The sequence below is a fragment of the Daldinia childiae genome, assembly GCF_008694065.1.
Source record: "Daldinia childiae strain JS-1345 chromosome Unknown Scaffold2, whole genome shotgun sequence".
Lineage (NCBI taxonomy): Eukaryota > Fungi > Ascomycota > Sordariomycetes > Xylariales > Hypoxylaceae > Daldinia > Daldinia childiae.
This window is the reverse complement of record NW_022984643.1, coordinates 3,454,068-3,476,784: the sequence shown is the minus strand read 5'-3', so window position 1 is coordinate 3,476,784 and position 22,717 is coordinate 3,454,068. Positions and strand designations below refer to the sequence as shown.

At 46.9% G+C, this 22,717-nt stretch overlaps 7 protein-coding genes across 8 annotated transcripts; 4 read left to right on the top strand and 3 right to left on the bottom strand.

Annotated features, from left to right (window-relative positions):
• Positions 1-417: 417 nt before the first annotated feature.
• GL218_01867 (putative RNA-binding protein C4F6.14) lies at positions 418-2,655 on the top strand (the record flags this gene model as incomplete). The annotated part of the gene is made up of 1 exon (XM_033578352.1): positions 418-2,655. One exon carries the CDS (start codon positions 418-420, stop codon positions 2,653-2,655), a length of 2,238 nt encoding a protein of 745 aa, XP_033439522.1.
• A 262-nt stretch (positions 2,656-2,917) lies between these two features.
• On the bottom strand, positions 2,918-4,006 carry GL218_01866 (uncharacterized protein; the record flags this gene model as incomplete). Its single annotated transcript, XM_033578351.1, has 1 exon — positions 2,918-4,006. The coding sequence occupies one exon, from the start codon at positions 4,004-4,006 to the stop codon at positions 2,918-2,920; it is 1,089 nt and encodes a 362-aa protein (XP_033439523.1).
• Positions 4,007-4,706: 700 nt separating this feature from the next.
• On the top strand, positions 4,707-10,489 carry GL218_01865 (the record flags this gene model as incomplete). Of its 2 annotated transcripts, XM_033578350.1 has the most annotated exons (10): positions 4,707-4,918; positions 4,980-5,024; positions 5,080-5,870; positions 5,920-6,149; positions 6,205-6,479; positions 6,530-6,700; positions 8,666-8,796; positions 8,893-9,278; positions 9,338-9,468; positions 9,550-10,489. In XM_033578350.1, the coding sequence occupies 10 exons, from the start codon at positions 4,707-4,709 to the stop codon at positions 10,487-10,489; spliced, it is 3,312 nt and encodes a 1,103-aa protein (XP_033439520.1). The 2 variants fall into 2 exon arrangements, with proteins under 2 accessions (XP_033439520.1, XP_033439519.1); XM_033578349.1 differs by lacking the exons at positions 5,920-6,149; positions 6,205-6,479; positions 6,530-6,700; ... (2 more) ...; positions 9,338-9,468; positions 9,550-10,489 and having other exon boundaries at positions 5,080-5,878.
• Positions 10,490-11,018: 529 nt separating this feature from the next.
• On the top strand, positions 11,019-11,378 carry GL218_01864 (uncharacterized protein; the record flags this gene model as incomplete). Its single annotated transcript, XM_033578348.1, has 2 exons — positions 11,019-11,048; positions 11,136-11,378. 2 exons carry the CDS (start codon positions 11,019-11,021, stop codon positions 11,376-11,378), a joined length of 273 nt encoding a protein of 90 aa, XP_033439521.1.
• A 284-nt stretch (positions 11,379-11,662) lies between these two features.
• GL218_01863 (uncharacterized protein) lies at positions 11,663-12,794 on the bottom strand (the record flags this gene model as incomplete). The annotated part of the gene is made up of 4 exons (XM_033578347.1): positions 11,663-11,732; positions 11,813-12,353; positions 12,452-12,514; positions 12,575-12,794. 4 exons carry the CDS (start codon positions 12,792-12,794, stop codon positions 11,663-11,665), a joined length of 894 nt encoding a protein of 297 aa, XP_033439517.1.
• Positions 12,795-13,248: 454 nt separating this feature from the next.
• GL218_01862 (Pof6 interactor protein 1) lies at positions 13,249-19,501 on the top strand (the record flags this gene model as incomplete). Its single annotated transcript, XM_033578346.1, has 2 exons — positions 13,249-18,948; positions 19,028-19,501. The coding sequence occupies 2 exons, from the start codon at positions 13,249-13,251 to the stop codon at positions 19,499-19,501; spliced, it is 6,174 nt and encodes a 2,057-aa protein (XP_033439518.1).
• A 1,830-nt stretch (positions 19,502-21,331) lies between these two features.
• GL218_01861 (putative cyclin-dependent kinase protein) lies at positions 21,332-22,164 on the bottom strand (the record flags this gene model as incomplete). Its single annotated transcript, XM_033578345.1, has 3 exons — positions 21,332-21,679; positions 21,755-21,952; positions 22,138-22,164. The coding sequence occupies 3 exons, from the start codon at positions 22,162-22,164 to the stop codon at positions 21,332-21,334; spliced, it is 573 nt and encodes a 190-aa protein (XP_033439515.1).
• Positions 22,165-22,717: the final 553 nt, after the last annotated feature.

The following is a 22,717-nucleotide window of genomic DNA, read 5'->3' as shown; positions in this document are numbered from 1 at the left end:
CATCCCCCACTATGAACATTTAATGAATGGAATAATATAGGGTAAGGTAATGTTTTTTTGTGTTGGCGCGACTTTCCTATATTTGGTAAGTAAATCAATAAACCGATACGGCTGCTAGGACAACTGCCAAAGCCCTTCCGTTTTCTACCCCACGCCGTATTACACGGTCTGACGGTTCAATACATTAATAGGCTCCGTAATTATCTGCTTAAAGATACCAAACTCATTTAGCGTACGTTTAGGTACTTCTCTAAATGTGCATTTCCACTACGCTAATATTTATTATCCTTATCGATAATTTTACTTATCGGACTTTTTTCTTCTTCCCAGACTATAATTTTTATTTCCTCCAAGCTACGTTCATCTGCGCCGTCGTTATCTCACCAGTATCAATTGTAGCAGAAGTCATATGTGAAAATGAAAATGGGTAGTAGCAGTGATCTTAAAAGATCCAGAGCGTCTGGAACAGACTCAAACTCAAATGCGCCTTCGAAAGATGTTGATTCCACTGTCGAGCCACCTACCAAGAAAGCTCGAGTTGAGCAGAGTAGATCTCTCTTTGTGCGATCACTTCCGCCTACAGCCACCGCCGAGACCTTGACCGAATTCTTCTCTCAACATTTCCCCATAAAGCATGCTACTGTCATTCTTGATCCCCAGACCAAGGCTTCTCGCGGTTATGGCTTCGTTACTTTCACCGACGCCGACGATGCTAAAGAGGCTAAAGAAAAGCTCCACAAACAGAAGTTGGACGGCCGTCCACTAGTTTTGGAGGTTGCAGAACCTCGACATCGCCAACCAGGTACCGAGTCAGTAGATGCCGCTACTAAGAAGGCCGAGAGGCAAGCAACCCTGGCTGAGGCTCGTAAAGCACCCAAGTTGATCGTACGAAATTTGCCCTGGAGCATTAAGAAGTCAGATCAACTTGCATCCTTATTCCAGGGGTTTGGAAAAGTAAAATATGCCGACCTTCCAAATGCCAAAGGGAAACTCTCGGGGTTCGGTTTCATTACTATGCGTGGCCGAAAGAATGCAGAAAAGGCTATAGAAGCTATCAATGGGAAGACCATTGACGGCAGAACTCTAGCTGTCGATTGGGCTGTTGATAAGCAGACGTGGGAGCAACAGAAGCAGCAACCAGATAAAGATGACAGCATGAGTAAAGATACTAAACCTGCGGACCAGGACGAAGCATTGGAAGACGATGGCGCTAAGTCAGGCGAAGACCAAAACGAGAAAGAAGACGAAGACGACGAAGAGGATGAGGATATAAAAAATTTCATGAAAAACCATATGGAAAATCTGGAGGATGAAGACAGCGATGCCAACCCAGACGATAACAAATCCGAAGACGCTGATAATGAAGGTGGTGCCGCATTAGGACGCGAGCCTACCCCTAAGAAATCCTTTATGACAGATAATAAGTCGACTATTTTTATTCGCAATCTACCCTTTACAGCTACAGACACAGAACTGAAATCTCACTTCGAGCAATTTGGACACGTCAGGTACGCCCGTATCGTAATCGATCGAGCGACTGATCGGCCGGCCGGCACAGGTTTCGTCTGTTTTGTCAGCGAAAATGATTCGAAGGCATGTCTTAAGGGTGCACCACGCGCCCAGCAATCTACGATACCTAATAAAAAATCGATCCTGCAGAACGAACTAGCGGATGAGCAGGGCAAGTACACTATGGATGGTCGCATTCTTCAAGTATCACAGGCTGTAAGCAAAGATGAAGCGAGTAATCTCGCAGAAAAGGGTATTGCCGCTCGGCTTGGCAAGGAAAAAGATAAGCGCCGACTATACTTATTATCTGAAGGTGCTCTCATGACGGATTCACCCCTATATGCGACGCTCGCCCCCACGGAAGTCAAAATTCGCGAAGATAGTGCTGCCCAACGGAAAAAGCTCATCGAAAGCAACCCAAGTCTTCATCTAAGTCTCACTCGTTTAGCGATTCGCAATATCCCCCGCGATTTGGATTCAAAGAAGCTTAAGGCTTTAGCTCGTGAAGCTGTTGTTGGCTTCGCTAAGGATGTCAAGGAAGGCCGAAGAGAGCCGCTTTCCAAGGAGGAGAATTCCCGGGGCGGTGAGGAAGACAAGGAGGCCGAACGCCGGCGAAAAGAGAAGGGTAAAGGTATAGTCAAGCAAGCGAAGATAGTATTCGAGAACAAAGAAGGATCAAAAGTGCCTGAAGTGGACGGTGCCAGTAAAAGTCGAGGCTATGGTTTCATCGAATACTCCTCGCATCGATGGGCACTCATGGGCTTACGGTGGCTAAACGGGCACGCATTAAAGACCCCGGCTGGAAAAACACAGCGGCTGATTGTCGAGTTTGCTATTGAGAACGCCCAGGTAGTAGCAAGGAGGAAGGACAACCAAGAAAGACAACGGACATTCCGAAGCAATCAGCGCCCTGATGGACAAGGCCAAGACAGAAGTGCGAATGCGAATGGGTCAAGATATCCACCAAAAGGCAAGGACTTTTCTGTGTCAAATGGAAAATGGAGGGGGCAGAAAAAGGTTGAAACAGCAGGTGATAATTCTGGCGCCAAGGCGAACGAGGAAGTCTCGGAGAAGGATGCCTTACAACAGAAGATTATCGCGAGGAAACGGATGACGAGGAAGAAGAAGGCCCAGGCACGTCATTGAGTGTACCATGTAGCTATTAGCTATGCCTAGAAACTTGGGCTATAATTAGATTGCACAAAAGCATGGTTTTCGAGCAAGAATACAAAGCTTCTAACACATACTTTAAATGGAATTTATTTCTGCCAACTTACGATTATGTATATTGGTGTGCTTAAACGAGTTGAGTGGGTATATATGTGAAGGCGTATGCTTGAAAGTGAGCAGTGATGCTCATAGCATCTCATCATAGACGATATAAGGGGAGCCATGTTCAAAGTTGAAGCTATTTCCAAAACCAACCAGTAGACTTGTGGTCCCTTCTAGTAGACCTTCCCTCCTTATCATCGGGCCAATCTGTGTTCTCATCATCTGAATTTGACCCCTCGTCATCAAAGGATTTTGAAGATGTGTCCGGGGACTGATAAGACCATGACCAGTTGCTTGTCCGGCTTCTAGAGACCAGCTCGCCGGCAGCATTGAATCGTTCTATGGTAGTACTGACTCTTTTCCCGAATTTTGAGCCGTGTTGTTCGATGGTCTTTACAATCTTACCGCCATCTGATGTTTCAGTCGTCTGGGTCACAGTCTCGTCATTAGAATCCTGGGAATTAGTAGTCTGGCTCGATCTCATTTGATTACTTAGTCCTTGAGGGATATTTGTCTCTACTACCTTATTATCCGTAGTAGGCTCAGAGCGCGTAGCCTCGTATAAATCATATTCCGTGTCTGCTTCTTGGGGGTACGTCGTTTCAGCTTCGCACTCAGTTGGCTTTTCTTCGGATCCAATCGGATCACCATATCGCCATAACCGGTGATGCTCCCAAGGCGGGAAGATCATGCTGGGCCACGTCGATACAGGTGATTGATGAAATGTCGTTTCTCCTATCTGTAGGCTTCTCCAAGGCGAGATTATACCGCAGGACAAATCACGCTTGGCCGATGGGGAGAGAGGGAAATAAGTTCCCCAAAGGCCGCGAAGTCCAACACCGGCAACCCAGTTTTCAACGGACATTCCCCAGGGAAAGTACCGCACATGCTCAAAGTGTTTGAAGAATATAAGTCTGCGCAGGTCAGATAGAGGTTTTCCAGAATTCACTGCCAAAAGATCTTCGAATGCGTCCCGAAATGTGAAGCAATCGGGGTAATCTCGAGGCGCATCGGCCGGACGAGGTTGCCGTAAGGATTGGAGATTTAGAGGGGAATATGGAGATGAGATGGCCCAGTGGTAGACGTCTTTTACTTCGGCGTCTCTCGTATCATCTGGACTAGATGTACTCAGATTTGACGGAGGAACCACCGGCTCTCTTTGTTGGGGAACAATGTCGTGGCTGTTGGTTAGACTGTTGTCTATTTCTTGCTCACGGTTCTCCATATGTACTGGCAATGTGAGAATGGTCTGAAAACCTCGGTAGATATTGTTGTCAATGTGATTCTTGAAGCGGATAAAAATATTATTAGGCGGGTCGTTGATAGTCATAATGACACTTGGCTCTTGAAATACTTAAAACATTAGGACGGTTGTGATCGATATGATTATTGAAGAGAATAACTCGTTTAAGCTTGCGGCGACGTTGAACTTGTTTTGGAAAGCTCCGGAACATTTGAAGTGGGATGAAATCGACAAGAGAGTGGGTCTTAGCATATGCATGAACATCTGATCAAGTTGTGGGGTGTGTGTGGAACCCTGCGGTACATGGACAGCTACATACATAGGTACATACATGACCTAGCTGCAAAGGATACATACATACTTCAGTAAATGCATAGAGTGCCCCACGGTACCTAACCTTAATATTATAGGGTAAGAAAATACACCTGTCCCTTCGTGCTTGCACATGGAAGTACATCACCTGGGTGCAACGTTATGAGTGGATCTACTAGCTCTGTAATTTCAGCTTTCAACATCGCAAAACCAATCTATTCTGGTTACTATTCTAATCTCTAATCGAACCCTCACTTTATGATAGACAATGGAGCATAGGTGAAATTGACCTCCGGCTTGCATTTATAAATACAGCTTTAAATATAGCTATAACCGGCCAGAAAAGCTAATATATGCACTACAATTGGTCATGTACCACCATAATGTTTTCCCAGTCTCGATTGTACTTCTCATCGCAGCTAATCTTCTAATACCTGTCGCAATCCTCCTCTTCGCTGTTGGTTTCTTTCCTTATAAACCATTCTTGCCTGGTCTAGCCGAATACCAACCTATCGATTATGGCTCGCCACCTGAAGCGCCGTTCGATCGTCTAATATTCATGGTTGTCGATGCTTTGCGCAGGTTCGTTCACTTTGCGCAACTATCACCCGTCACCGTGCGCTTGTCTAACTGACCAGCGCAGCGACTTCGTATATCTAAATGGCTCTGGCTTCGAGTTTACTCAAAGGTTAGAGAGATCAGGACATAACTCGCAGGCCTGTATCGCTGACACGAACTTTTAGGCTTATTCAAAATGGAGTTGCCATTCCCTACACCGCTCGTGCTACGTCGCCGACTATCACGATGCCTCGGATAAAAGCGATTACTACTGGTTCTACGCCTTCCTTCCTCGATGCGATCTTGAGTTTCGACGAAGCCGACACGTCTTCGACGCTCTCTGTCCAGGACACTTGGCTGGCTCAGATGAAAGCAAAAAAACCAGGGAAGCTAGTTATGTACGGTGATGATACGTGGCTAAAATTATTCCCCGGTGTTTTCGATCGAGCGGATGGCACTTCGAGCTTCTTCGTCTCCGATTTTACGGAAGTCGACAACAACGTGACAAGGCACATCCCTGACGAGTTGCGCAACGATGATTGGAATACAATGGTTCTCCATTACCTCGGCCTTGATCACATTGGTCATAAAACCGGCCCTCGGGGCCCAAATATGATTCCGAAGCAGCAGGAGATGGATGGAATTATTCGCCAAATATACGAGGCAATGGAGACGCAACCACATCTTCATTCGACACTTCTTGTTTTCTGTGGTGACCATGGTATGAATGATGCTGGTAACCATGGAGCCTCTTCTCCCGGAGAAACTTCAGCCGCCCTCGTGTTTGTATCACCTAAACTGAAGTCCATCGCAAATCCCGTCAAAGTGCCAGCAGATTTCGTCGATGATTTCCAGTATTACAATGTCGTAGAGCAGTCTGATCTGGCCCCTACTCTTGCCGCTTTGCTCGGCTTTCCGATACCCAAAAATAATCTAGGCTCGTTTATGGTAGACTTTCTACCTTTTTGGCCAGAAAGCAAGTAGCCCTCTTCATAATTGGTACGCACCCTGCTAACTAGTTTAAGAACGAGATAGGCTCCAGATTCTTGTGCGTAATGCAAGGCAGATCCTCGATATTGTCACCGCAAGCTTTAGTGGTTCGTCATCAGTTGGTAGAACCCCCAACCTTGATTGTGTTCACCCTAGTTCTGGGGCTGAAGAATTGGCCTGTGAATGGCAGCAAATTAGCAAAATAACCGAAACTACCTCAAGCGGGGGAAATCCAGGTGAAGAGCAGATAATGGATGTGTCAAAGGTGCGATATTTAACCTATTAATCATAAATAGGTATGGCGTATTAACAATCCTCAGTGGTTATCAAGGGCGCAGACTTTAATGAGCGGCATGGCGAGCAATTATGATATGTCAATGCTCATCTACGGCGAAGGGGTAGCGGTAGCGGCCTCCGTCGCGGCGGTATACACCGTAGTAACTTCATCTTCCGTAACAGCTTCTAAATTCGCACCACTTGTACTCATCACGGTGCTATATAGCATAATGATGTTTGCCAGTAGTTATGTTGAGGAAGAGCAACACTTTTGGTATTGGGCTACTTCTGCGTGGTTATTCTATCTCGCGATCAGGTCGTAAGTGGCACCTATCGGGGTTCGACATTACCGAACTAACGTAGAAGCAGGAGTTCAAGGGCGACGTATAAGTCTTTCCTCATGGGCTTCATTGCGCTTGGCGCTATGCGGTTGACTCGAGGATGGAACCAGACTGGGCAAAAGTTTGCCGGTGAGCCCGATATCGTGACTGGTTTTATGGCATCAAATCCGCAACTACTCTGGTCTCTTACCCTCACGACGTATGCGATGGTCTCTTTAGATTTATTTAACGGGCTTCGGAGGATCCCGACTACCATCTCAGGTTCCATAGTTGTGGGATTAGCGACATCAGCAATATCTTTCAAGCTCGCTTTTACTAACGAAGACGCCCCTGAGCTAATTGTTGGATTCGCGAGGACGCTTGTGGTCTTATTTGACGGACCGACCCTTGTGAACCGAGCACGAGCGGTGTTCCTCGGTCTTGGACTTACTTCGATATGTCCCTTATACAGCATTTTTGTGCGGGGGACTGAGCAATCTAAAGGAGATGGTGAGCTTTCTTTATAAATAAGTGAGGAACAATGTCGGCTAACTTCCGCGTAGCGATGCGAACTCTACATCACTTGTATACTCTTTTTGCGTTGACACAGTCTCGAGTAACTAACATACCCCTCTTCTTATTATTTCGAGCCATTTACTTGTACTTGAGCGGGCTCCATCTAGGAGCTGTAGATATCACGATATCATCGCTGCTATTACAATTTGCTTCCTTCTTCGCAATGGGAGGCTCCAACGCAATCTCCGGCGTGGATTTGTCTAACGCGTACAATGGCGTCAGCGGATTCAATATCTTTGCCGTAGGAATCTTGACATTCCTTAGCAACTGGGCTGCCCCGGTATGGTGGACCTCAGCATCGAACTTGCTACTCCTTCAAAGCAGGGAGTCGGCAAAGCCTGGCTATGACCGTGTGTATCAGCAGCACGTTGCGATTTTGACGTTGTTTGTAACGGTCGCTCTTGTGTTTGTGATGGTAGCCTGCACGACCTTGAGGACGCATTTATTCATATGGACTGTATTCTCACCAAAGTATTTGTACAGCATGGCGTGGAGTTTGGGACAGCACCTCGTTATTAACGTAGGATTTGGAGGTCTTTTATATTGGCTCGGTTGTAGATGATATACAACGTCTATATACCTATGTTATAGAGTATTGATCGGCAAAGTTTACATAGAGCTAGATCTTTTACGGTTCGGCGTTAAGCTGAACGAAGCTACTTATATACATAATTATAAATGAACATCTCGAATATTACATCACATATTAATCAATATATTATGCGTGATAAAGTAGGTGTGACTTGCAACTTTGCATAATGCATTGTTCTTCTGGGTAAATTAGATATTTTCGCGAAGGGATTTCATAGGGAGGTATGTACATAGGAGGTAGGTAACAAAGTACATACATATGGAGTACATACATCATCATACGGATCCGTAGGAATTGACCCAGTTAATAACCTTTAGATTTGACAGTTCCTTTTTCGCAATCGATCCATGCACGGCATTCTAGACTATTTCCAAACAGTACATGTCTAGCCATATACGGTAAGAATGCTGTGGGAGGTTTGTAATATTATGCAGATATGTACTTAACGATCGAACGAGGATGCATGCGGATTACCCAAAATTGACCCAAAATGCCGGGAAATGGTAACATGTCAGCCTGTGTTCCGTGATCTTATTTCGTGACCCGTGTCATCTTACCTCTCATCCCTACCATTTTTACCATAGTGTGTATGTACATACATCTATCTCGAGGGCTTGCAATTTATTGTTGTTACTATATTGGGCCTTTGCCTTATTTCGCTTTAGATATTTTTATTTCTTTCCTCTCCTTTGATAAATTTTTTTTATTGATAACAACGAATAAATTTAGCCCACACTCCTTTCCCTTTTGTTGCTTTCTTCGATACCATAGGCATTGTCTCCTGTCTACATAATATCTTGTTCGCTTCCTGCTGCGATGCTAAATCCTGGGCGATTCTATACTCCATAAGAAAACAATCACGCCTACGTACTCGGTAAATGCGATAACGCGACAGCGACAGCGACATTAATTGTATATACGACCGTTCGACGTGACGCGACAGCTACCGCAATATCGCAAAATATTACAACGACTTACAGTTCTCTCGTTTAGCTATACCCCACACGACCCTCGTAGATGCGCGCCTCCGGGTAGAATCATGTGGAGGCGTACCTATATGTTTCTGGTTCTGGTACGACTATGGCTCGCTTTTTCGCCGAGCTATTTGCACCCAGATGAAAATTTCCAAGGTCCTGAAGTTATAGCAGGTAAGCGCAAATACATATTTTGTGAATGGTCTAAAATTAGCTCCGTTCGCAGCCGTTTGCAAAGATTATAAATTAACAACTCGGCGTGCAATATAGGTCAAATCTTCAGCTACCCCGTCCGACTAACTTGGGAATTTACGAGCGATAATCCCATACGTAGTGTTTTCCCGCTATGGCCGGTTTACGGACTGCCCATGCTTCTACTGAAGTGGTTATGGGAGGGTATTGGGAACGATGGCGAAATACCACCGATCACGGTATTCTGGACGTTGCGAGTGCTGATGTTTGTTATCAGCTTCGTCCTGGAGGATTGGGCTATTCATGAGCTAGTTCAGTCAACGCGACATCGCAACACTGCCTTATTGTTGGTAGGATCATCCTACGTGACCTGGACTTTTCAAACGCATACTTTCTCTAATTCGATCGAGACCCTTGTCGTTATGTGGTGTCTAGTGCTCGTTGAGCGCATTCTCGAGGCTTCGGTAAGTTGTGTCCGTAAACTTTTAGTCGTGTCTGAATTTATGAGCTAACTCTTACGCAGGCACAAACCTCCGCCCTGGCGGCGTCGACGGTACTTGGTGTTGTAGCCGTATTTGGTGTTTTTAATAGGATAACGTTTCCTGCATTCTTGCTTATTCCTGGAATTCGATTGATACCCCATTTTATACATAGGTAAGTCTCATTACTCTCAGACCGGCCTTCATGCCTTTGGGGCGTTGATTTGTTAGGTCGAGTGGCTAACTTACTTTGAAGACCTTTATCCCTTGTCACCATGGCAGCGTCAGGGCTCTTTACAGTTTTTATTGCTATCTCTCTTGATACAGCTTTCTATACACCGCACTCTATTACGTGGTTAGATCTCTACCGTAATCCTGTTGTTACGCCTTTAAATAACCTGCAATACAACCTCTCTCCCTCAAATTTAGCAGAGCACGGATTGCACCCTTGGTACCAACATCTCTTAATAAACCTCCCGCTGCTTATAGGGCCTGCTGTGGCTCTTTTGTTCACAAAACCACACCTGTCGCTCAGACTGTATTCGGCGATATCAGGGGTGTTGGTTCTATCCATCTTTCAACACCAGGAAGCACGATTCTTGCTGCCAACGGTACCCCTTTTGCTCTCGTCCTTAAAGCTTCCGAAGAAGTCGACGCATCGAAAAATCTGGATTTCTGCCTGGGTTGGCTTCAATATGGTCCTTGGCCTTCTTATGGGGGTATACCATCAGGGTGGTATCGTACCAGCTCAGGTATTCTTGAGCAAACAACCAGACGCAACACAAGCGATATGGTGGAAAACTTATATGCCGCCAATATGGCTTCTGAATGGTAAGAACGAGGTTCTGAAGACTAGGGACGTAGCGTCGATAGAGGGACCCCTACTATTTGAGGAGTTGACGCGGATAGCGACCTGTGACACACCAGCCGACCGTAGGAGCCTTGAATATCTCAAGGAGCCAAACGGCACATACTTGATCGCGCCGATCTCATCGACGTGGCTCGATCCATATTTAGACAACAAGGGTTTAGAGGGGCTACGGTTTCGGGAGGTTTGGCGGCATAGCAAGCATTTAAACTTGGATGACTTAGACTGGGCGGAAGACGGGTTTTGGCCTACACTGCAAAGAGTAGTTGGTAGACGAGGTTTGGCGGCTTGGAGGGTTACTAAGAGTTGCGGTCCACCACTGCGGTAGCGAGGAATTTAAAAATATAATATAACGTTTCTATCATGACACCTCTCACATATCTACACCTGAATCTCAATGCATGTAAGTGGCTGATTCACATTATGGACTTGAGAGATATAGTGTGTCTGGTTCGATATTTAAATCCCCTATTCTGGTTACCCCTATTTTACTTATAGCTTTAATATGCTGGGAACGTTGTTTTCAGGGGTAAGAGGTACCTTCAAGTATGTACCATTGGAACCTCCAGGCGGCTGCAGGTAGCACAAGGAAAAATGGATATCCCGATGCAGCTACCCGGCTCTAATGCGGGTACGAATTGAACCAATCAAAGCCAAGGCACTTTAGTATATCGAATTTCGAAAGCTTTAATTGGAAGCTTCCCAAGTGCGACTACTACCTAGACAATTTACAATTTACAATTTACACCACATACCTACCTGGGTAGGTTCTATTCCGTATGTGATCGCCTCGATTTTATGTCTATACCTCATTAATAAGAGCCGAAGTCCCTTCAATTCAACCGAAGCTATTCGCAATGGGCGGCCTAAACTTAGAAGTTTTCAAGGTGAGTTACCAACCCAACTAACTACCCCTCCTTGCCATGTTTTTTTTTTCTCTGGTTGGCACGCATATTTACCGTCACCACATATAGTTCGGCATGTACGTCATGTTCCCAATCGGCATCATGTACTACTTCGGTACGAACCTTGACGAGCGTTTTGCCGTCCCCGACTTTTGGCCCAAGGCCGAGCAGGCGAACAAGGTGCCCATAGACCGAGACGAGATCCACGCTGAGCTACAGCGATTACGCGCGCGACGGCTATATCTCAGGGACAGGAGGCTCGAGAACGAGGCGCGGCAGACGTCGCAGCCTGGGAGTAGAGAGCAGGAGTAGCCGCGTTAGACAAGACTCCAGGGCTTAACATAGGCAATTAAGGGAAATAGGTGCATTGACTTCGACGGCGTTTAGGGAGACGGAAGGAAAATGGGATTGGAACATGATGACGCGACCATTACATATTTTGGACTTTGGACTTGACTCGAGCACGAGGCGACAAGGCCAGTCTCTCCACTCCTCGTAAAGACGGAAACCAAATGAGGACTGTTGCACGATACAACATGTACAATAGTCTACATTAGGCATACATACCTATCTACGGATTGTATAAACATTACAGATTACGTGTCGAGGTTATCTTCTATGCTCGTCCAAAGTTGTTTGGTTATCTTTCCTCGTTCGGCGTTCGCACTGTAGATTTCTAGAGTTAATACCAAGTATTTTGTTGAGGGGAATTAGTAGGTAGTGAGGTATTCACGGGGTAGGCTTACTAAACTCCTTGCACGTCTGGATATTCTTGTAGCGCCGTTAGGAAGGCGCTTATGTTCGTTGCCGCCTCCTGATCATCAAGCTTTACTTTGTCCCCTATTGGCGACCATATAATTTCACAGCTTAAGATCTCGGTAAGTAGCTTTTGGCTCAGGTCCTGCGCTATTTGGTGCGTAGTATTCGGCTGCGTATGGAGGACCACGTTGCCCTTCTTATCCTGCTCGACGTCCTCAGCACCAGCCTCGACCGCCTCCATTAACACCTCGTCGAAGTCGAAATCGTCGTCTTTGTCACCTTTTAGAACGACGCGGCCAAACCTGGCGAATAGGAATGTGGTCGGCGTTACGGTACCATTGTATTTTTTTACTATGCCCCTAAGGTCCTGTAATGCGCGCTGCTTGTTGTCTGTCGCGATGTCGATTACCATAGCTACGGCTGGCGGTATCATAACTTCGAGCGTCATGATTTCAAGTCCCGCCCCGGACGACGATTTGCCTTGACCTCGTGCTATGGCTATGTCTATGCTAGCTTTCGGCATACCGGCTATGGTTGTGATATTTGTTAGAATCTGGTTTCGCATTGGTCTTGTAGACTTTATATATCCTTAGGCCTATCCCTCGCCTCGTTGATATACCTATTACCTTTCTTTGCGGCCGCGATCACCTGAGCTAGTCGCCCATTGAGACCCGGTTCTGGCCCATACACTATCTTGCACTCCATCAGCGCTTAGATCGGGAGTGCTGACCATTATGTAGGATACGAACGTTGTGACCAGAGGGTCAAATTTTTGGCGAAGCCGCTTCGCTGGGCATTTTTCTTCGCATCGGCGGCGCCTTTTTCGTGCTTGATTTTGGACCAGCGATTATGACCGCTGTTAAGCACTGCGCTCGAAGCAAGAGATCGGCGAAATTGGGCGCATATGGAGGGAGTAATCGACCTTGATGCAAGACTTCGGCCGGTGAATAAGAATAGGTGGATAGACATTTTGAAATAGAGCTATGGCTACCTCATATAAATTCACTCTGGATGTCAAAGTAGATCTTGAAGTACTTCATAGCTTTACATATTCTTGAAGAGGCTAAGCCTAGTTTAGAAAGGTTTAAAGGTTATTTCCTTAAGCGATTGAAGCTACATGTATGTAATTAGCAGATAATCCATACAATTGAACCCAATATTGTTATCACTTATGATTGGCTATTGGACTCGTTACTGCCGAATACCTTTACTTATGCCATACCCCTTTGAAGTCAGGTACGCTGGAATACTGCCTTCCACGTGCCTTCGATATCTCATAATTAGGTACCTCTACCTTTTATTCACCTTCATATTTCGATAGCATATATTTTAATCGCGACTCTTCCAGTCTAGTCTTCATTTATTCACCGCAGTCGAAACTATTCTCCTTTTATGCGCCTCAATAGAATATCCATGATTTTCCATGTCAGCGCCAAGTTCCCCCCCTCGAGAGTCTAACGGCGCCTCTCAAGCCGCAGCGCCTGCGCGCGCTTCCTTGACTACCACTTCCAATCCGGAACTCGACCTTCAGAAACTCCAATCGCTTCCCACCGAACAGCAGGATCTCTTCCTACTGAACTTCGTCTCCTCTTTAAGCAAACATGTCCATAGCTTGTCGAACGATGATTGTACTGCCCAGCAGTTCTACCTCAAGAAAGAGGTCTTCCAGATAATCAACTTGTCCACTCCCTCCCCTAGCCGAGTGATAAGGGTCAATCTTGGCAAGATACTTGCCTACTTCCTCGGGAATGGAGATAGGAAATTACTCTTCGATACTATAAATGAGCTAGTCTCTATAATATCCGCCGGGAAATACAAGACCGAAAATGAAGTTCGAACCAGACATGCTGCTATTAGTTGCTTGGGGGATGTGTACGCATCTGCCGGTGACAGCGCCATCGGCCTACACCCATTAGCCTGTGGCGCTCTCGTTAAGCTGCTTAAGTCGTCACAAAGTCACGCTGGGTTGCGCGCTGCCGTGCTTATTTCCTTGAACAAGATTGTAGGCATGGTGCGATCAAGCTTAGATGAGAGCATAACCAGGGATATTTGGAAGCAAGCACGGAATGCCGCCTCTGGCGACAAGGGTTCTCTAACTGTCGTGTCCGCTTGCCGTTGTCTAAAGTCGTTGGCTAGATATACTTCGTACTTTGAGAACTCGGGCGATTTCGAGAATCTGAAATCGACCCTCTTCAAGACTATTGACTCTAATTCCTCACATGTAAGACATGCTGCTGCGGACTGTTTAGCTGAAGCTATGGTGAAAAGCCATTCCGAGTCCACACTGGCGGGGATACCGAAAACCAAGAAACCCAAGTCCAAAGCTAGTAAAAGGGCCTCTGTCCAGCCGGGCATTGGGCTAGAAGAAGATGATGATATCCCGTCACGACCAGGTAGCCCAGCGCCTGGCAAAAAAAGCCAGGTTCTTGTTTTGTCGCTAAGTGACATTTTTAAGACTCTTACGACTCAGTACGTTAGACTATCTACTACCAACAGAGCCAGAGCAGCTATTGGTGTTTGTTATGGGAGGGTTTTAAAACGATTAGGAGAGAATTTTGTCGAAAAGAATTATTTGAGAATCTTGGAGAGCTTAGCTATCGACTTATTAGGCCACCAAAACATAGTCAACAATCGATATAGACTCCTCATCTCGCGTCGAATTGTCGATACGGTCCTCCAGGTTGTAATAGGTCACAGGATACTTGGGGAATCAGGCCAGACGACTGTTGCTAAGGTGCTCGTCAACGATGTTTTTAAGAACTATCCCCAAACGCTCAAGGAGCGACCTGAGCCGACAAAACATACCCTGATTGCAGCTCTTGGTGCAGTGGCGTCACTTATCAAGTCGCTTGGATCAGCCGCAAATAACTTCGCAGAACCCTGTCGAGATGGACTATTGCAAGTACTTCAGCATCCCAGTTATAGTGTTCAGGTATCTGCTTCATTCTGCATGAAAACGTTCGTTCTTGCGTGTCCACAGCAACTCCTACCTTGCTTGTCTGTTTGTATGAACAGTCTTAGCAGGGAGTTGTCCCTACTCGGAGGCGCACGAAACTCTCCGAGGAGATGTGTTGGGTTTGCTCATGGATTGGCTGCAACCCTGAGTGCCAGCCCATCTCGCCCATTACATGGCTCCCTTGATATCAACAACCGGGTCTACTCCATGGCTACCAACCTGCTTAAGTCCAGTGGCCAGTCCGAGCTTCGTGTCTCGAGCACGCAGGTCCAGGTTGCGTGGATCCTCCTTGGGGGGCTTATGTCGCTAGGACCTAATTTCGTCAAGATTCATCTCTCGCAGTTACTTGTTCTCTGGAAAAATGCCCTGCCAAAGCCGTTGGCGAAAGATAATTTTGCTCATCGTAACATTTTAGAAGTTTCATACTTGACTCACGTCAAGGAATGCGCACTGGGTTCTATTCTCTCGTTCCTTCAGTTCAACAGCCGTTTATTAACTGTTGATGTATCGAAACGCATTGCTACGATGCTTCAAAATACTAGTGTGTTTCTCAGGATGCTGCCCTCAAAGAAAACCACCGATGATATTTCACAACGGTTGACTCCTGCTTTACAGCTGCATGACCTCGACATGATGGTCCAGCGAAGAGTTTTACAGTGCTATACTATGCTGGTGAACCAAAGCCCAGCCGGAGGAAGCGAGTCACTTTTACAATCCAATCTCCTTACCCTAGCAATATCCCTATTTGCCGACCCCGAGAATTACGCAGCTAATACCCTAAGTGCATCTATTGCCAACGCTGCGGGGACTTTTGAGACTATCTGGGATGTTGGTGACAATTCCGGCTACGGTGTCAATGACCTAGTCCGCGGTTTCAAAGTCAAGAGGCTCCCTGGAGAGAAGGATGATTCAGATGATAAGCTAGAGACAGACGAGCCTAATCCAGATGGAATTATTGACGACCTGCTTCTGTCACCAATCTGCTCATCGCTAGAGCACGATGCCGCTGTGCTCTACGTCGGCGAGCAAGACTTGTCCATGGATCTTCCAGCACCCCCTGCTACCGAGGTAGTGAATATGGCAATTCAGCTATTTGCGTTCGTCTTTCCTCTTACACCAGCTAAAGTACAGGAGAGCGTTCTCGAACAGATTGCCACGTTCACTTCGGCTGGTTCTTTACAGCGCGATCTCGGCCGTAAAGCAGCCATTACTGTAAACGTTGCCAGTGCTCTATTCCTCACTCTAAAGGTTGCCGCGAAAGAGACTCAGTCGCCAGCCGGCAATCTTACAAATATAGCAGTGGAGAAGCTCGTACAAGAAATGACTAGGAGCTTCGTAGTTGATCCGGACCAGTACATACGCAGCCTAGGTTATGGTGCTGTCGCCCGTCTCTGTAACGCGTGTGGCAATGCGTTTACCAACCACGAGATCAAGCATTTGGTCGACACTATTGTGGGCAATCGAGAACCTAGCGCCCGAGCAGGGTGCGCCATGGCCCTGGGTTCTATCCAGTCGAAGGTAGGTGGCATGGGTGCTGGGTACCATCTCAAGACAATCACTGGTATTCTGATGTCTCTGTGTAATGATCCACACCCAACAGTGCATTACTGGGCCCTCGAGGCTCTAGCTGATGCCGCCGACGCTACGGGCCTTGGATTTTCGCCGTATATCTCTGGATCACTCGGAATGGTTTCTCAACTTTACCTTTCGGAAACTCACCATTCCGAAGTATCTTCTCCTATCTCTATGAGCTTGGAGATGGAGTTATCGACTACGGCAGCTATCACGCGTTGCGTTGACTCTCTGATCAATGTTGTGGGACCGGACTTGCAAGATTCCACCAAATCACGCGAGTTGATTCTCACTCTTGTCGACCAGCTACAAAGCGAAGAGGACGTTCTCGTACAGCGCGAAAGCTTGGCGTGCTTGGAGCATCTGTCCCTATACGCTCCTGGGCACATGGTATTTAGCGATTATGTCAAAACATTACAGAAGTATCTCAACTCCGAATTTCCCATCCTTCGCGACGTTGCAGTAGACGGTCTTTACAATCTGATGAAGAGGAACTCCCTCGATGTTCTGGAAGCAGCCAATCCAGGCTTTGAGAACCAATTATGGCTCGTGCTAGATGTATCACCTAGCCACGACGGAATTCGAAATGTTATCCGAAACTGGCTACGCCAAACTTCGTTAACAGAAACCGGTGCCTGGCTCCTCCGTTGCCAAAATGTTCTCAAGATGACCCGACCAAAAGCTGCCGAAGAGACTCACGACGCCAACCGAAAACCGACTGCCACTCTCGATCTACAGGACGAAGAAGTCGCCGGATTCGCTGCAGCCGGCGGCACCGCTAAGGATGATAAAGACTCACCTTCAAATTCCGAAATGGAGCCTTTGCGCTGGCAAGTTAGGACGTTCGCAATGAGTTGTCTCAACGAAATATTCATAACGATTGGGAAAGACGTTGCTACAAATGGCGAGTCACCTGCGCAGTCTGCCCTCCAGGCTAGAATCGCCGACGTTATCCGTATGGCTTTCTCAGCTTCGACGTCTAGCGTGTTAGAGCTAAGGATATGGGGGTTGAAGATAATCGGTGCCGTCTTGAGAATGTTTGGCAAAGCACCGGACCCTGACTTCGAGGAAGCAATGCTGCTCGAACAATACCAGGCACAAATCAGCTCGGCGTTGACGCCTGCTTTCGCTGCAGATTCGTCTCCTGAATTGGCTGCGGAGGCTGTCAATGTGTGCGCCGCGTTCATCTCCACGGGTATCGTGACGGATATCGATCGCATGGGTCGAATCTTAAAGACACTTGTTACTGCCCTTGAGAACTTCTCTACGGAAACAGAGAACGCTGGGATTGGTGATCTCAAGGGCCTCAGCTCTAATGCGCAGGTAATGGTTAAGATGTCGGTTTATTCGGCATGGGCGGAGCTTCAGGTAGCTAGCTCGGAGCAGAAGTATTTACTCAATGTATTGAAACCTCACATCGGCACGCTGACCCCGTTGTGGCTGGCCTCGTTGCGGGAGTTCGCTCGGTTGAGATTTGAACCAGACATTTCGATGACATTAGGTCCCCCATCTATGTCGGGTAGTCTCGACACTATTTATGCGGCTCTCAACCGCGAGACGCTTCTCAAATTTTACCAGGAATCCTGGTTAAAGCTCGTCGATGCTATTGCAAGCCTCATTGAGCAAGACAGCGAATTTGTTTTTGATGCCCTAGACGGAAAGGAAGCTGATGCGTCAGGTACTAATGGGCAATCTAAGAGTGCTGATATTAACTATCGTGACGAACCGGTCGCTTTCTTCTTCGTCCTCTTCGGCATCGCTTTTGAAGCGCTTGCAACCAAGTCAAACCAAGTCGATTCCTTGGCTACTCAGGAACAAACTCTCGAGATACTACAGGCTCTTAAGAAGATCCTACATCCGAGCGTTTCGGGCCATGCTATCTACCGAGAGGCAATCTTCTCCGAGACGATGGATTTATTGGATCGCCTCGTGCTGACAGAAGGCCTTGATGTTCAGGGAGTTATAGTCGAAATCGCGCGAGCCCTTTGTGTTGCTCATCCTTCAGCAAGGAAACAGGAGCAACAAGACGACGGCGACTTAAGCGAAGACATTGAGCAGCTATTCGAGCTCACTAGGATCATCGTTTTAGTGTTATCTGGGCTATTGCCTAATTTGACCGAGACGAATCAGCCAGTGCGCCATCATCTGACCGAGGAGGCCGTCCTTCTTGTCCGAACGGGGTTAAACGCTATGGTAGATGCAGCAGAAGTGTTCCCAGCAATCATCAAGACGGACTTGCATGCTTGTATAATCCACATCTTCGCCACTATACTAGCAACGCCCTCCTGTCAAGAGATCATCGTCCCACAGGCTCTTCCCATATTTAAAAGGTTCATGGCGACTATGTCCAGTTCTCACGGCTCAGCAGAGGCGAAGTCTGCCACCGACGTGCAAGTAGAAGGTTGCCTGCGCCGATACTTATCCATCTATCTGAATGCACAAAAGCGTGAGACGCCTACTTCTCTGCAATGTGTCAAGAACTGTCTACTTGCCATTACAATACTCTTTACAGGGGGGAGCAATCGTCTTGCAGCTAACGACCGTCTCGTGGCGAAATATCTCGACGAACTGGTGGATTGTCTAACAGACCGCATGGTAAGCCCCCCCCCCCCCCCCCCCCCCCTTGGAATTATACGTAGTCTTCTCGTGAATATCACTAACTATCTTCTTGTAGACAGCTAAGATCGCGGCAAATTGCATCCGATCTCTTCTGCTGCAACCGTCTCCTTCACCTGCCGACCAATCCATCGCCCGTTATCTCCTCCCCCGATTAGTCGCCTTCGTAGTCGATACGGAACCAGAGGACCCAGAAGATGCGCGCAAGCTCGTAGCGCAATCTCTAACGCAATACGTAGCCACCCTAGGCAGCGGGCATACACAGATCGCCATGTCCATCGTCGTGCCGACTCTGCTTTCCCGCGCGGCTAGCGAGGGCACAGACGTGTACTACGAGACGAGTGCAAGACTGTTGGAATTAGCGTCAGCGGACCAAGCGGGGTTCAGGGGCGTAGTGGCGGCGATGAACGAGGGTCAGAAGGCATTTATGGAGGAAGTGATTCGTTCGGGTCGGCAGAGCGGTGGGCCGGTGAAGAACTCGAGCACCCAAGACCAGCCGACTATTGCGTTGAAGATGGACTTTGGAGGTTAAAGGATAAGAACCTGAGATAAGTTGCATGTGTAATACTTCACCTTGTAGCTGGTTAGGTATTATAGAGCTAATGAACTATACGCTACATAGTTCACCATAATAAAACGAGTATATAGCCCCTATAGCAAGCGAGGGAGTTACTCGTAAGAAACAATAGCAATAACAATGCCACGATCCCATTACAGACACACAGCAATACATAATTCGGCGTGATTCCTCGATTTTGGCATATATAAGCCCTATTTATACTTTCAGTAGCTTCTCTTCATCATCATCGTCGTCGTCGTCATCATCAAAATGACCAAAGGAGCCCACTTATACCTGCCAGATAAGAGCAATAATTAACAAACCAGCCATATTTCCTTTCTCTCACACCCCTTTCTTCTCATATAACTTCTTCCTATTCCTCTAAACCTACATTCTTCATACAACCAACTCCGAGTTAGAGCTCAAAGCCAACCAGCGGCTCGGGCAGATCCATATCTATCAACTCCATGCGCAAGTCTAGGTCTAGGTCTAGGTCTAGAATCGAGATGAGCGAGCATTTAGACGGTAGATTGGGGTCGCGCTCTTTGAGAATAGACATGTCGAGAGGTGATGAGGCACGTATTGATGGGATTGACGATATGGATGTCGATGTCGATGTTGATACTGTCATTGATGTATCTGTATCTAATTCCGTCTCGGTATCTGCGTCTACATCTGTCAACAGGGAGAAGGAAGAAACATGACTATCCCCAAAAGAAGCAATTCGTTCCCCCGTCTTCTCCTGCTTCTGCGCGCAGTCATGGCAGTCTTCGTCTAGCGACGTAATCGTAGGTGTGCTCTTGGGGCCGTAGCACCGACGACGTCGACGGGGACGGTTCCGACGAGAGCGAGAGTGGGAGTCAGTGGCGGCTAGGCTGGAGAAGGTGGATGCGGTATCCGGGCACTCAAAGGTGGTGGTGTGGGTGCAGCCGCAGCGGTAGGTGAAGTGGACTGTTGAGCACATGGTGAGCTGTTTGGGTTTTGACTTGATAGGGGGTTTGTGACCAAGTCTAGGCTTGAGGCGTAGGGGTAGTTGCATTTGCATGGTTTGGGGAGGTGGTGGAGGTAGTGGAGGTAGTGGAGGTGGTGACATGGTGGAGTGGCTAATGGTTGTGGTTTTAGCAGCTTGGTGAAAGAGTGAAAGGGTGAAAGGGTGAAGGAGTGAAGCAGTAAATGAGTCAAGAGTTAAGATTTAAGATTTAAGAGTGGAGTTGCAAAGTAAAGAGAAAGGGAAAGAAGAAGGTGAGTGTGAAACGGGATGAGAGTAATTATTAGGAGGTAAGCGATATGAATGACACTAATATCTTCTATTTTGACGTCGTTGGTCCCTTCCCCGAGTCGAGAATGATATAGATAGGTACCTTAGGAAGTAAGAGATACATGTAGCTAACTCTAATATCAGGAAGGTACTCACGAGAGCCTCACAAGGTACCACTGCCGGTTGCTGCCGGTTGCTGCCGGTTGCTGCCAGTTAAATTAATAATTAGCCTTGCTCTTACTTTAGTCTTTTTAGTATTTTCCCCAATATAAAGTCGTCAATATGACTCTTCACAAAAGATATTCCGTATCGTGGATCGTGTTTGATAGTTAAATCACTGACGCTTTTTGATTAGCTAACATCTAAGATATATTTAAATGTAGAGAATCATTAAGAGTCTATTTCATGATACCTCTTAAACGCACACGCGTAAAATACCCCTTTAAAACCCCCCTAACCCGCCTTGACTCCCGTCTTGGGAATTGCCGTCGCCAGCACAACCCCCTTAAACCTTCTAAAACCCATAAAACCTCTCTACCCAACCTTCATTGCGATGCTCTTCGTGAATCCGGCCACGGTATCGTCAATCCGGGTAATTGTCCCATCTCTGTTCCTAGAGGGCCCTTATCAAAACTACTCCCCCGACTAAGAGGCCACGCAGTCGGCAACGCCTTTCGCCCTGAGGATGGTACTTTATCCCCGTGGTCTTCTCCGTCTCTGTCATGTTCCTCTCCTGTGTGTGTAATTTGTGACAGCGGGGGTAAAGAAGGCTCCTGGGGCCGTCGAGATTTCAATAACGTCTGGGCTTCAAGCTGTTCTAGAGACACGTCCGTCTGTCCAGTGCGAACTTTGTAACTAGCCAAACCGAGTCTTAGTCGCAACATCTCTGCTTTCTGTATATAGTGTTAGTTAACTGCTCTTTGTTCTTCCTCTTCCCTGATATTCTCCATTTCCAATTTGGAACTTACCTGTCGAGCTTCCTCTCGAGTCATAGTTGATCGTCTTCGAGCCGGCGCCGGCGGGGTTGGTGGAGCTGGCGCAACAACTTCTAAATATGGATCTATCACAGTGGTTTCCAGGGTTATATCGATGGCAGAGTTGTCTAAGAAGGAATATTCTTCTAGCGATTTATATTGCTGACGTTCAGCTTCTTCTTGAGGAGTGTCCTAATCCATCACCAGATTAGCCATGTCATTCAATGTAGGATCATACACCACATGCATACCCTTTCAGGACCATGTTCTTCATCTATAGCTATAATACGTTCAATTTCCTCTTCTCCAATAGAGAGGCGTTGCTTCTTGGTTGGTGGTGTAGGTGGATGTTGTGGATGTTGTGGATGTTGGCTCACGACTTCTTGTTCGAGAGGCCTCTTCATGGCGTTGTTCATTATGCTCAGGGTGGGTGACAGTGCCTGTAATTTAGATTCTTGGAGCTTCGAAGCAGAAACTGGACTTCTAGCATTAGCATCGATAGAACCCAAGACGCGTCTCTTGCTCGGCGAGGAGTCCATCTGGTGTATAGATTTAAACAATAAGTATTTGAAGTTGCGATGGTGGGATGCCGGTATTCTGTAATTCGTAATAGTAAGAGTGTGTGATAGTAGATATCGTTAAATATAGGTTATTAACTAAAAAAAAAAAAAAAAAGTTGAATCTTTGCTAGATTGGAAATGCTAATAAAAGGTCAACTACAGACGCGAAGTTGTCACGAAGTTGGCACGAATTATTAAATCTAATAATTTTGACCCTTGGGATCTAGTTGATATAAACGTAATAAGAGTCTCGTATCTCGTAGATTCGCGCGCGCGCTTCGACCCGCGTCGCAGTAAATTATGCTCTCTTATGTATCCTTTGTGCATCATATTTGCACCATAATTGCCTACCAATTTATTGACTTATTACCCTTTTTGGCCTGGACGATCGCTGTGC